Below are 15,564 nucleotides of genomic sequence, written 5' to 3'. Positions count from 1 at the left end.
GAGTGCTCCAAAGTCATGTGAACTTGATCATATTCCACCATCACTGCTGCTTGAGTGCTTAGATCTAATATTGCCTTCAGTAACGGATGATTCCCATAATTTTTCAAAACTGCCAGTGTAAAGTCTCTGCTGATTAAACCAACACTTGACCATAACGCTTTAAAGAACTACAGCCAAGTTTCTAATCTCCTATTCATATAAAAACAAATCTTACAAAACGTTTTTCTATCCCAACTTGTATCTCATCTGAATTCAAACATTCTTTTTAGCAATGTACAATCTGCATATCACCCGTGCTATAATACTGAAATTACTCTTCTGAAAGTAGTTAATGACCTTCAATCTGCTTTGGCTAGCGGAAATATTACAGTCCTCACCCTTTTTGATTTGTCTGCAGCATTTTACACAATAGACCATGATATATTACTTCACCGTCTCCAACATGATGCAGCCTTATTGTGGTTCAAGTCGTACTTGGTCAACAAGACACAAATCGTGCCTGCAAATGGAATACACTCCAGCCCAGTTGATCTATGTTGTGGTGTTCCACAGGGGTCTGTTCTTGGACCTGTTGTCTTCATTCTATACACTCAGCCGCTCTCAGGTATTATAGATCGTCATCCAGTGTCTCACCAATTGTACGCTGATGACACCCAAATATATAAATCTAGCCACCCAACTGAAGTTGATACTACCATCCAAGTTGTAGAGCGGTTCAGTTCTAATGTGAAATCATGGATGACATGCGACAAGCTGCAAACAAAAAAAAATGTTGATAAAACTGAGGCCATTCTGATCACAACATAAAGACTGTCTCATACACATCCTTTACATCAAACAATAAATACCAGTAACACCAACATTAAATTCACACAGTCAGTACGAAACCTAGTGGTTACTCTCGACAGTACTCTCACACTGCACGAACATGTCATGAATATATCCAAGGCTGCATATCTTGAGCTGAGATGCATCAGCTTCATTTGTAAATATCTTTCAGTTGATGCCACTAAAACACGTGTATGTTCATCAGTACTTTCAAACTGGACTATTGTAACTCAGTTATGTCTGCTTCGTCTCAATATCCATTCCAGAAGCTTCAAAAACTTCAAAACACAGCTGCTCGAATCATCCTTAGAGTACCACGATCAGAGCACACCTCCCCGTGCTCTGTACCCTGTCCAACGTTCCTATCCGACTTCACCCATGTGTACACACCAGCAAGATACTTATGATCCTCTTCTGACAATTTTATACTCATTATTCCCACTATGAAAACGAAGTCATATAGACAACGTTCTTTTGCATACCAGGGCCCAGCAACGTGGAATGAATTGCCTACTTAACCAAGACACAAAGACACAGTGATCTCATTCAAGAGTGCTATTAAAACTCACCTATTTCGACTGCAAGAACAAACTTAAAGACCTGATAATGTTTCCTGCCTTAAATATTTTCAGCATGTTTAATGTTTTCTAATTTCATGGTGTTTGTTTTTGTAATCATATCATTATATATGTTTTTTATGTTAAAGGTGTTGTCTAATGTTGTAAAGTGCTTAGGGCTTCTAAAGATGATGCGCTATACAAAGTCCTCATTATTATTATTATTATTATTATTATTATTCCAAAACATGGTTTATAAGCTTGTATCGAGACCGTCCTGAAAGAGATAAACACGGAAAGAAAAAAAAAACTTATTAATTGGTTATCTGATTTTTAAGTTTAGGTTTTTAGTTCACGAAAGATTGTCATAAAATCACGCTGTTACTGGCCTCCGTTAACGTCAAAAGTCAGGTCTATTTCGGTGGTCTGTTTGCTAATGTCATCAAAGGTTAATTGGTTTAGAAACATAATCCTTTAATCAGCAGGTAATAAAGTACTTACATATCAAAAACTCTTTTAAAAATAGCAGATGCATTGTCAGCGCTTTATTTTGAGTGTCAAGTCTTACAAAGCACGCAAGATAATACAACAACTAGGATTAAGTTGTTTAGTTTAACATGTGCTTTTTCCGTGAGCCAATTTAAAATTGCCACTTGAATTTGAAACAAGTTACATTAAATTAACAATATCATTTACATCAGTAATTTGTCCTGCATAGCATAGTGGGACAAAAACACTCGCTTATACTCTCTTTGTATGCTATTTTATTATTGATATGAGTAAAACCATATAATTACTTGTTTGCCAAAACAAAGGACAGAGTCCAGGTATTGTCTTCATTTCCCCGATACAAGTTAATGTCGTATACTTCTTTTTGTATTGTTTGTTGTTTAACCTAGTGTAATCAAGCTTCCGTAAATGATGAGATTTTAATTCTGAATGAATGTTTAGAAATAGACCTAATCCTTTGGCTTTATCTCGGTTAATCATGGGATGTTTTAATTTCTCGAATACCTGCATTCTCGTCCCAATTAAAACTTTCCAAGATATTTTGTCTGGAATATTCAATGAGAAATAATTTCGCTCAGAAAATCTTCATTATTTCACTTCGTTTATTTCAGTAACGATATCAGATATATAAAAAAAAGAATTTGTAAAAAAACATTGCCAACGTTGTCTAGATTACAATGTTTGTATTCGTTACATTTACTAATGTTCTTTTCATACGTCCAAAAATTAAGTTTCAGCTTATCTATGCTAGCTTCCGTTAAAATCGTTCACAAGCACAGTTATCAAGGCCGCCCGCAGAAATATTTTTCCGGGGGGGGGGGGGACATCAAACATGTATTGGTCAGCTATTAAGTTTTGCAGATGTAGGGCAAAAATTGTTTAGAGATGAAATCCAGGGGAGGTTTGCAATTACCTCCAAACCCATGCTCATATGTGCAGGAAATCATGCAGATAGTCCTATAAGCGATCTTGTACTCTCTGGGCGAAGTATCGTCGTACTCTCCCCAATATTTCCATTTCCTAATATATAATACTAAACCAGAGTTAAGAACCAAACACAGTATACAGAAATATGGGATAGCCAGACAGACAGAGACAGAAAAGACAGAGATAGAAAGAGATGATCCTTTGTTTTTATCTTATTTGTATCTACATTCGTCCCGTACTGGAGGTTATAGACCCTATGTATAACTTAAGACTGATCACATGATTTTATACTCCGCTGCGAATGTGGAAGGAACAATATAGTGTTACCAGTGTCCATCCAACCGTCCGTCTGTCTATAAGACATTGACAAAGTCATAAAAAATAAGTTGACCCAGAAATGATGTTGTCGTTTCAACATATACGCTAACCCTGCAATACGCATTATACATCGCTCCAATTAATTAAAATTATATACAGTGCATGAACGATTCGTAATACAACTGTATTGTTTGTTATATTTTCAGTTATATTTTGTTTGCAGCTCTGCAGGTCGACAAGGATTAAGTAGGATTCGTAAACAGTAAATATTAGTGTAAATAGACGATCCAGATACCCTCAAACCTAGACGATGAGCTGCCAATGTTGTTTCATAAGTGATCAGAAGGCACATATTTCTACCTCTTTACGTCTCAGAAGAGATTCGCTTGGTCTGGATATTTTGACATTATTTTATTGATATTGATAGAACTATTGTACTGCAGGATCTGTCTATATATGGAGCTAACTTATGGTCATCGCGAATCGCATTAACTCGGTTGAGATTCTGACTCGCATTGCAAGGGTCGCTCGTTCGATACCGGACTAGACTATCCTATGTTTGATTCGTACATGTATCTTTGGGAAAGGTACTTAGCTTCCACTTACTCGGCATGATATAACCAATAATTTGTTAATATGCCGCAAAAGAAAAAACAACTAAAGTCACCTGGTGATAAAATACTTGGACTCGTCTGTCAATAAACAGTGTCCCATCAGCTCTTTGTTTACATGTAGTAAATGATTTATTACCAATAGTTTTCGGTACTATAGCCACATTCTTACAAGGTCAACTAGAAAGCTGGATTTTGTTATTTTATGCCTAAACGAACAAGACGACAAATTTGGAGTCGATTTCTAATCCCCCAAGCTAGAATGTCACTAGAAACAAAATGACAGAAAAGACTTCGTGGAAACAGATCAAACTGGACTTAAGAAATAAAAATTCTCGATATAAGGTCAACAAGCTGTCTAATTGTACCTTATAAAAGCAGTGTCAGTTTTAATTTACAAGGTAGATGTGGAACCAGCTAGTTAGGGAAACAATGATGACGAAAGGAATAAGAAGAGAAAGAGGACGAAGACGAAGAAGATGATTGTACAATTCAATCCATTTTGAAAACATTTTATACCTCAAATGTTCGAGGAGCAACATTTTTACTTTCAGTTTGGGTTTCACAATGGAGATTTGGAATAATGATAGAAACAGGATTGACGATTATTTTGACATGCACTATGAATATATCGTCGAGTTTTCAACTTATAAAAGTCAACTTGAATCTCAATTATATGATGTTCAAATAAATGGGATTTTTGTTTCCATTAGATGAAGAAGTTAATTTAACCATTTGTCGTCATCTCTTTATTCCTGACCGTGCTTCGTTATATACTCGCGTGTACGTAGGGTCCAACTTTAAACTACATGGACCCTCATTTGCCATTACATAATTGCCAGCAGATCAGGATCAGTGTTGTTTTTCTTCTGATTACTCCTAACATAACACATTCACCCAGATTTGCCGGCGCATGATGCAACGGCAGTTCTGGGTCTACGCATTCTGCAAATGAATCTGTCTTATCAGTGAATAGAGAAGGCAATTTAACCTTTGATATTAAACGGAAGACGGTCATGTTTCCTATGTTTATCGATCCTTTCAAGCTAAGTTATAGTTTGAGTTGTGCATGAAAACAATTATATTCATGGTAGAGTGTATTGATCATTGAAAAATTACAGAATATGTATCAATAATCGTGTTTAGAAAAATCGAAAATACCTCTCGGTGACGGTTGCATGAATAATGCCTCAGGTCTGCAGCAATTAAAGCATCAACACCGCTCTGGTTGCCTAGTGGTTAGAGCGTCTGCCCCGGATGTGGGTTCGATCCCCGGCCGAGTCATACCAAAGACTTACAAAAATGGTACTAACAGCTGACTCGCTTGGCGCTCAGCATTAAGAGGTTAGTGTTAGGACTGGTCGGCCTGGTGTCAGGATACTGTGACTGGGTGGGGACATCACGCTACATGTCTGCGGCATGATGCCCCAGTGCTAGACATCACTATAAACTGCCACACTGCCACACTGCAGACATCGTAGCGATATGACTGAAGTTTTAAAAAATTTACGTTAAAGATCCAAATCACACACACACACACATACACAGACACACACACACCCCAAAACCAACACGTGTTAAAGTATAGCTTCTCTTCGATGATTTATTAATGGCACTGTATTTGGAATATAAAGAAATATGAATAAAGTTCAAATACACTGCCACACTGCCACACTGCAGACATCGTAGCAATATGACTGAATTTTTAAAAAATTTACGTTAAAGGTCCAAATCACACACACACACACACACACACACACACATTAAAGCATCAAAACCAACACGTGTTAAAGTATAGCTTCTCTTCGTTGATTTATTAATGGCACTGTATTTGGAATATAAAGAAATATGATTAAAGTTCAAATACAGAGCAAGCAATAGTATAAATGACGACGATGATGATGAAGACAACGAGAGAGACAATGAAATAAATACAACAGCAATAAAAAGAGCATTATAATAATATTAATATTAATAATAATAATATCAATAATAATAATAATAATAATAATCTTATTTCTCTTTTAATAGGATTCACAGAACTTTGAACTGACCGAACAACAAATTGCCGGTAAATCTCTCTCTCTCTCTCTCTCTCTTTCGTGTATAGGTCGGTGATTTGTGTACGTAGGCTCGAAGCAGGTTCCGTCTAGACGTGGTCTTGTAGTTCTGATTGTTTGACTGTCTGTATACTAGTTTCTGGAAGCTTAGTAACTTGATTACGAAAATATCACTTGAGACAAAAAAGAAATTTGGTTGTATCTATATGTCGATAAACGGATTATATATTCACTATATTTTAATTATTTTGGGAATTTCTGGTTTAAAAAAATTAAGAAACCACTAAACATCGGCAACTGATGTGTTGATTATTTCAAAGCCACTAAATTTAGGCAAATGATGTTTTAACCATTTAGAAAGCACTAAGCATATGCAAATGAGATTTTAACTATTTAGAAACCACTAAACCAAAGGCAAATGAGGTTTTAACAATTTAGAACTACTAAGCATATGCAAATGAGGTTTTAACTATTTAACTATTTAGAAACCACTAAACCTAGGCAAATGAGGTTTTAACTATTTATAAACCACTAATCCTAGTCAGATGAGATTTGATATTTTTTTCGAAACCACTAGTCCTAGGCAAATGAGGGTTGACTATTTAGAAACCACTAAACCTAGGCAAATGATGTTTAACTATTTAGAACCACTAAGCATATGCAATTGAGGTTTCAGCTATTTAGAAGCCAGTGAGGTTTAAACTATTTATAAACCGCTAAGAGATGAGGTTTTCACTTTTTAGAAATCACTAAGAAACGAGGTTTTAACTATTTAGAAACTATTAAACCTAGTCAAATGAGGTTTTAACTATTTAAAAAACCGCTAAGAAATGAGGTTTTAACTTTTTAGGAACCACTAAGAAAAGAGGTTTTAAATATTTAGAAATCACTAAACCTAGTCCAATGAAGTTTTAACTATTTAAAAAACCCACTAAGAAACGAGGTTTTAACTATTTAGAAACCATTAAACCTAGTTAAATCAGGTTTTAACTATTTTTAAAAAAAACGCTAAGAAATGAGGTTTTAACTTTTTAGGAACCACTAAGAAAAGAGGTTTTAAATATTTAGAAATCACAAAACCTAGTTAAATGAGATTTCAATTATTTTCGAAACCACTAAACCTAGACAAATGAGGTTTAAACTATTTAGAAAACACTAAGCCTAGGCAGATGAGGCTTAACTATTTATAAACGGCTAAGAAATGAGGTTTTCACTTTTTAGAAATCACTAAGTAACGAGGTTTTAATTATTTAGAAACCACTAAACCTAGTCCAATGAGGTTTTAACTATTTAAAAAACCCGCTAAGAAATGAGGTTTTAACTTTTTAGAAACCACTAATCCTAGTCAAATGAGATTTCAATTAGTTTCGAAACCACTAAATCTAGACAAATGAGGTTTAAACTATTTAGAAACCAATAAACCTAGGCAGATGAGGTTTTAACTATTTAAAAACCACTGAGCCTAGGCAGATGAGGTTTTAACAAATTAGAAACCACTAAACCTAGTCAAATGAGATTTCAATTAGTTTCGAAACCACTAAACCAAGACAAATGAGGTTTAAACTATTTAGAAACCACTAAGCCTTGGCAGATGAGGTTTTAACTATTTAGAAACCACTAAATCTAGGCAAATGAGGCTTTAACTATTTAGAAACCATTAAACCTAGGCAAATGACCTTTAAATTATTCAGAAACCACTAAACCTAGGCAAATGAGCCTTTAACTATTTAGAAACCACTAAACCTAGGCAAATGAGGTTTAACTATTTAGAAACCACTAAACCTAGGCAAATGAGGTTTAACTATTTAGAAACCATTAAACCTAGGCAAATGAGCTTTTAATTATTTAGAAACCACTAAACCTAGGCAAATGAGCTTTTAACTATTTAGAAACCACTAAACCTAGGCCAATGAGGTTTTAACTATTTAGAAACCACTAAATCTAGGCAAATGAGGCTTTAACTATTTAGAAACCACTAAACCTAGGCAAATGAGGTTTAACTATTTAGAAACCACTAAACCTAGGCAAATGAGGTTTTAACTATTTAGAAACCACTAAATCTAGGCAAATGAGGCTTTAACTATTTAGAAATCACTAAACCTAGGCAAATGAGGTTTAACTATTTAGAAACCACTAAACCTAGGCAAATGAGGTTTAACTATTTAGAAACCACTAAACCTAGGCAAATGAGCTTTTAACTATCTAGAAACCACTAAACCTAGGCAAATGAGGTTTAACTATTTAGAAACCACTAAACCTAGGCAAATGAGGTTTAACTATTTAGAAACCACTAAACCTAGGCAAATGAGGTTTAACTATTTAGAAACCACTAAATCTAGGCAAATGAGGCTTTAACTATTTAGAAACCACTAAACCTAGGCAAATGAGGTTTAACTATTTAGAAACCACTAAACCTAGGCAAATGAGGTTTTAACTATTTAGAAACCACTAAATCTAGGCAAATGAGGCTTAAACTATTTAAAAACCACTAAACCTAGGCAAATGAGGTTTAACTATTTATAAACCATTAAACCTAGGCAAATGAGGTTTAACTATTTAGCAACCACTAAACCTAGACAAATGAGCTTTTAACTATTTAGCAACCATTAAACATAGGCAAATGAGTTTCTGACTATTTAGAAACCACTAAATCTAGACAAATGAGCTTTTGACTATTTAAAAACCACTAAACATAGGCAAATGAGTTTTTGACTATTTAGAAACCACTAAACAAAGGCAAATGAGATTTGAATTATTTAGAAACCACTATACATAGGCAAATGAGTTTTTGACTATTTAGAAACCTGTAAACAGAGGCAAATGAGATTTGAATTATTTAGCAACCATTAAACAGAGGCAAATGAGATTTGAATTATTTAGAAACCACTAAACCTAGGCAAATGAAATATTGGCTTATGTAGATGATCTAATTAGATTTTTCTGCTATTTAAATGATTTTTGAAGTTTAGTAGATGTGTGGACTTTCTAAACTCGGACTATTTTATCTACAGTTGGAACATAAGTGTTTTATAATCACAGGCCTAGTTTTTTTTTAAATTGTCTCTGTTTCAAAACAATTTAATTAATGAATGGATTCGCATTAAGATGTTAAAACTGTTCAGCATAAAAACATATTTCAAACGAATGTCCCGCTAAAACAGAAATAAAACAATCAATCGTTAGATTTTTAAGACCTCTGTTGTGTTTGTGTTTATTTTGAAGCGAAAAATTCTTTTATATGAAAATAAATTTGGAAACATAATTGGTATGATACTTTTAAAACAAGATACTGGATGCTTACAAATTAGCAAAGGATAGTATCGAACGAAAAATTTAACTAGTAAGAGCGAGAGAGAGAGAGAGAGAGAGAGAGAGCATTCTTATACTTCGGAAAATATTTATTTTAGTCGTACTCTCATATCCCAAATTATATACATCTCTACAAAGTTACTTTTCATATCAGCCGACGTTATTTTATTTGCATTATTTAAAATTATGCCTTCCCGCTTATAGAACTTAAACAAGCTTTCAGCCTGTTTGACAAAGATGGCGACGGGACTATTTCCACGAAGGAGTTAGGGACGGTGATGCGGTCGCTAGGTCAGAATCCTTCACCAGAACAGCTTGACAACATAATCCTAGAGGTAGACGTTGATGGTAAGTAAATAATGGATCCCGTAAAAGATGTTATAAATTATCTTAACCTTGTTGTTGTTGTTGTAGGGTTTAATGCCATTTTTCAGCACACGATAGGCTATGCATGGCGGCCAGTATTAATGGTGGAGGAAGAACCCCGGAAAATCCCGGGAAGAACCACCGACCCACGAGAAGCTACTAGCAAGCATTCTCACATACCCTCATTGGCCGAATCCTAGACTCGAACCCACGCAGACAGAGGTGAGATGGCAGTGATCCGTAACGGAGAGTGCTTTAGACCACTCGGCCACTCGGGGCCCCGATCTTAACCTTGATATATCATTGTAAATAGATGAGATAAAACAATTCCATTCCTTTATTTATATTTTTGTTAAGGTACTACCGTATGATCTGCAAGTGACAACACATAATTTGAAAATAGAGCGATTGCAACTACATGTGAAGGCACATTGTGTTATCGTGTCACCTCTCCTATATGAAAAACATACACTCTTCAATGATGACTAAACGAGTTAAAAAATAATAAAAATGTGAGTATATAATGCGCACACATGCATTAAAACCGATGCAACTTGCTGCACTAAAGTTTCATGTTAGGTAGCTTTACGTGAAATATAGGTATAAAAATTATTGTTTTGTTTTTTTCATTCAATACAATCTTAAACTTTTAGCATATATCAAATGCCAAGAATATTCTTAAACTTTGTCATATCTCAAATGTCAGAAATAGCCTCCGTATATGTTTTCTTAGCACTGAATGAATATTTTTTTGTTTATACACAAAATTAGAGCTTAACTTAATCAAGCAAACGTCTCTTCTTTACACCAGGAAACGGAACCATCGAGTTTGACGAGTTTTGTGTTATGATGTCCAAAAAGTTGAATGGAACTGACTCTGAATACGACATTTTAGAAGCCTTCAAGGTATTTGACCCAGATGGAAACGGTTACATCACTTCGGATCACTTGCGGCACATCATGACAACTATGGGAGAGAGAATGACAGACGATGAGGTCGAAGAAATGATCGACGATGCAGACGCCGATGGAGACGGTCACATAGAATATGAAGGTTAGCATACTTAAGGAGTTCTAACACTGAAGAAATAAATATTGTCAATTTTTCAACCTTTTTCAAGGACACACAAATTGTTTTTTAATTTTTTCCCGAAAGGCATAATTAATTCCAGAGTTTTGGGAACCACTAAAGAGTATGACTCTAGTCAATATTAGTATACATCGCAGGTCTTAAAACAATTGACAAACACACATTTCGATGTTATTCGTGACGGCAAGTAGTGATTCACAATTAATCAGCTCAGCTCGTGATGACATGCCTTTAAACTTGTTGCGTAACGCGTGTCGTGTAGCTGTAAAACCCACAGTCCCAAAGTATAATAAATGCCGCCAGACTGATAAAGGGTGGGAATGGTAGCATGGGCGCCCCCTCTTCCCCCGTATTTCACCTTTAAAGATGTTTCTGGCCATCATCCTTAAAACTCAATAGCTGACCACTACATGTTTGCCGCCCCACCGGCCCACCTCCGAAAATAAATCTGCGGGAGCCCCTGAATGGGAGGACCCAAATATCGAAAGAAAGATAAGAATATGTAATGGAAGGTTAAAGATCTAATGGTAAAGTTTAAGACATAAAGTGGCGCTTTTATTTTTGACCATCTTTCTCACTGGGCACGAAAAGTGCAAAACAGTGTACTGCTTCCAGCCATACGAGGGAATTCATATTCCATATTGGGCAAGGGGCGGTAATTTGTTTTAAATCAGAAATCACTTCTTTAATATTGGTGTTTCGGGGTATGTTAGACAGCTCTACTATCATTGAAGGAAAGATTTATGGTCGATAACATTAACAATTTGGGAATTTGGGAATGTGTTTTGAAATTCGCAAACATTGTTTTCACAATTTAACAAAAACAAGTTCTGGTTTGAAATGCTTACAAAAGGACTTAGTATTTTAGGATCAAAGAGAACTGGGGGAAAAGATTTGAACATAAAGACGAATAAACAATCTGCCATTGTCATGGCTTTCATTTTGTCCTCCGTGTATAATTCAGTATAAGTGCACATTACTTTACAGAGAATAATTCAGTATAAGTGCACATTATTTTACAGGGAATAATTCAGTATAACGTGCACATTATTTTACGGGGAATAATTCAGTATAAGTCCATATTACTTTACAAGGATTAATTCAGTATAAGTGCACATTACTTTACAGGGAATAAGTCAGTATAACTGCACATTAATTTACAGGGAATAATTCAGTATAATTGCATATTACTTTACATGGAATAATTCAGTATAAGTGCACATTATTTTACAGGGATTAATTCAGCATAAGTGCACATTATTTTACAGGGAATAATTCAGTATAAGTCCATATTACTTTACAGGGATTAATTCAGTATAAGTGCACATTACTTTACAGGGAATAAGTCAGTATAACTGCACATTAATTTACAGGGAATAATTCAGTATAATTGCATATTACTTTACATGGAATAATTCAGTATAAGTGCACATTATTTTACAGGGAATAATTCAGTATAAGTCTACATTATTTTACAGGGAATAATTCAGTGTAAGTTCATATTATTTTACAGGGAATAATTCAGTATAAGTGCACATTATTTTACAGGGAATAATTCAGTATAAGTCTACATTATTTTACAGGGAATAATTCAGTGTAAGTTCATATTATTTTACAGGGAATAATTCAGTATAAGTGCACATTACTTTACAGGGAATAAGTCAGTATAACTGCACATTAATTTACAGGGAATAATTCAGTATAATTGCATATTACTTTACATGGAATAATTCAGTATAAGTGCACATTATTTTACAGGGAATAATTCAGTATAAGTCTACATTATTTTACAGGGAATAATTCAGTGTAAGTTCATATTATTTTACAGGGAATAATTCAGTATAAGTGCACATTATTTTACAGGGAATAATTCAGTATAAGTGCACATTATTTTACAGGGAATAATTCAGTATAACTGCACATTATTTTACAGGGATTAATTCAGTATAAGTGCACATTATTTTACAGGGAATAAGTCAGTATAAGTGCACATTACTTTACAGGGAATAAGTCAGTATAATTGCACATTACTTTACAGGGAATAATTCAGTGTAAGTCCACATTATTTTACAGGGAATAATTCAGTATAAGTGCACATTACTTTACAGGGAATAATTCAGTATAAGTCCACATTATTTTACAGGGAATAATTCAGTATAAGTGCACATTATTTTACAGGGAATAAGTCAGTATAAGTGCACATTACTTTACAGGGAATAAGTCAGTATAATTGCACATTACTTTACAGGGAATAATTCAGTATAATTGCATATTACTTTACATGGAATAATTCAGTATAAGTGCACATTATTTTACAGGGAATAATTCAGTATAAGTCCACATTACTTTACAGGGAATAATTCAGTATAAGTCCACATTATTTTACAGGGAATAATTCAGTATAAGTCCACATTACTTTACAGGGAATAATTCAGTGTCAGTTCATATTATTTTACAGGGAATAATTCAGTATAAGTGCACATTATTTTACAGGGAATAATGGTTAACTCTATTACGTAGTATTATATTCTAATTCCAAACCCAATACAGAATAATTTAATGTTGGTTAAAATTTTTTCTATGAGGGCAAAAGAAAAAAGATGGTATTTAGTGTCACCATTTTGTACATGTACATGTACACATATATACATACATACAATCATACACACGTACCCATACATATGTAGCCACACACACACAAGTACGCACACACACACACGTACATACATACATACATACATACATACATACACATGCCCATGCACATATGTATGTTACTACTAGATTCAACATTCACTTATTACAAGTTTTATACAATAACTATTTTAATAATATTTACATTCTATTATCATTTTCAGTGATTATTTTCTTGTATTATCAATCTCCCAGTAAAACAGATACATATATTAGGAGACAAATATTACTTTTACAATTTACTGAATTAACTTTGCAAGTACTCTACTTTGTAACTCTGTATAATACATAACTACTACATTGTTTCTTTCTAATATATCCAACAACAATATAAATGAGGTCATACCTCCATCACTGCGCACATACATATTTTCCTATGTGGACCTATCTGAACTAAATTAAAATTGTAGTTGTGATTTGAATATATAGCAGGAATCATTCAAAGATATGTTTCTATAGTTGCCATTTGTCATCAGACTTTTTTCATTTACTTTCCAGAATTTGTGAAGATGCTGGCGAACAGATAAGCACAGTCAATCTCTAGTCACTCAGACGTTCAATTTCGCACCCAGTCTACGACAAGCAACGCTGATTCATTCGCCCCATTTTACGTCACGAACGTACACTTATTTTGATTGTTTGTTTTTGCATAGTTCTTTTTCTGGCGGTGGTTCACTGTGTCAGCCAATCTCAACAATTAGGCGAAGTGTGCGAGGAAATAAGAACCGCTTATACAAGAAAAACAACAGAAGAAAATCGCTTCGTCTGGGTCCTATATACATTACAATATTTCGCTCGATTCCGTTGCCGCCATCTTAGAGACACATTTTGTTTCAAGGCACGTTTTTGCCCCTAATATGCAATTCTTATGAAAACAGCACCATTCACCAACGACACTAAAACTGCACCTATTTATCAAGGTCATGTTTAATTGGCTCAGATTATTTGAAACACTCACATCAAATTGTTTCAATTGATCTTAGATTTTAAGCTAATACAGAATAGTCCGAGGTGATCCAAATGTTATTGACGGGGATGGTGCGGTTGGAGTCAAATTTTCATTTGTTTGACTTGAAATCATCTCGCCATGGATCTCTTATGATATCGAAATGTTTGAAATAATCTCCTCTCATTCAGCCATGAATTGTTTTTCTTCATTCTGAAGGAAAATGAAACAAAAAGTGTAAATGAACACTAATGAAAAAAAATGCAACATTTTACAGAATGGATTACATATATCGACATCGCATTTTCGAATGCACAAGCAACATAATCTTACATTTTCCCTAGCTTTTTGATATGTAATATTCCAGTGAGATCTTTTGCTTTATAGTATTCCAGTGAGATGTTCCACTTTATACGTTACTGTAATATTTTTCATACTCATCTCGCGTGTATTTTTGTTTTTAAGGTCGGACAATTTCTCATCAAGATTTCCACTCAGCATAAATAATATTATTTAAAATGGAATACGGATGTGAAAAAAAAGGAATATGGATGTTACATATGTTCTTCTGAGTCATCTCTCTCTCTCTCTCTCTCTCTCTCTCTCTCTCTCTCTCTCTCGTCATATGAATTCGCAAAACAGGTCGCTTTATGTAAATCATGTGACTTGTTAGTTGTTTCGTCATTATTTGTTGTAGTTTCATTCTTTATTAAGATAGTTAAATTGTCTTTTTTCAACCTCCAGATTGGACAATCTGCGTGCTACAAAATGTTAGAATAAAGCTTTGATTTTACTTTTCTTGTTCTGTGACGTGTCAGATATTCCATACAGTGTTGACTCTTTTAAATAAAAAAACCTGGTTTACTCAAATAATGTTAACCGTATGAGTCCAACGTAATTCTTTTTGCAAACAAAAGAAAGACTGATACGCTTTTTTAATTGAAAGAGACCGCTTCTGTGGCTTTTTTGGTTATAGCGTCCGCCTCGGATGAGGGGGGTCGCGGGGTCGAACCCCGGCTGAGTCATACCAAAGACATGAAAATGGTACTAACAGCTACCTCGCTTGGCGCTCAACATTAAGGTGTTAGTGTTAGGACTGGTCGGCCTGGTGTCAGGATAATGTGATTGAGTGGGACATGATGCCATATGTCTGCGGCATGATGTCCCTGTACTAGACATCACTATAAACTTCCACGCTGCAGACATCGAAGCTATATGACTGAAAAGTTGTTAAAATCCAAATCACACACACACACACACACACACACGAGCGCGCGCGCATGCACGCATTTAATTGAAAGATTAAATTCGGTTTATCCTTTTCATCTGATAAATGTAACGTGTGTGC

General features: G+C 34.6%; 1 protein-coding gene across 1 annotated transcript in view; it reads left to right on the top strand.

Annotated features, from left to right (window-relative positions):
* The window catches only part of LOC149805706 (uncharacterized), a 49,786-nt gene extending 34,777 nt beyond the window's left edge, over positions 1-15,009 (top strand). The window contains exons 2-5 of the mRNA XM_089936755.1: positions 5,783-5,822; positions 9,325-9,468; positions 10,298-10,540; positions 13,769-15,009. Coding sequence (XP_089792881.1) covers positions 5,783-5,822; positions 9,325-9,468; positions 10,298-10,540; positions 13,769-13,797 — 456 coding nt within the window. The 3' untranslated portion in view covers positions 13,798-15,009. The remainder of the gene's footprint in view (positions 1-5,782; positions 5,823-9,324; positions 9,469-10,297; positions 10,541-13,768) is intronic.
* Positions 15,010-15,564: the final 555 nt, after the last annotated feature.

Source organism: Sinohyriopsis cumingii, chromosome 2 (assembly GCF_028554795.1).
Source record: "Sinohyriopsis cumingii isolate HCF-2022 chromosome 2, ASM2855479v2, whole genome shotgun sequence".
Lineage (NCBI taxonomy): Eukaryota > Metazoa > Mollusca > Bivalvia > Unionida > Unionidae > Sinohyriopsis > Sinohyriopsis cumingii.
Note: the sequence above shows the minus strand (reverse complement) of the source record. Positions and strands in the feature narration are given on the sequence as shown.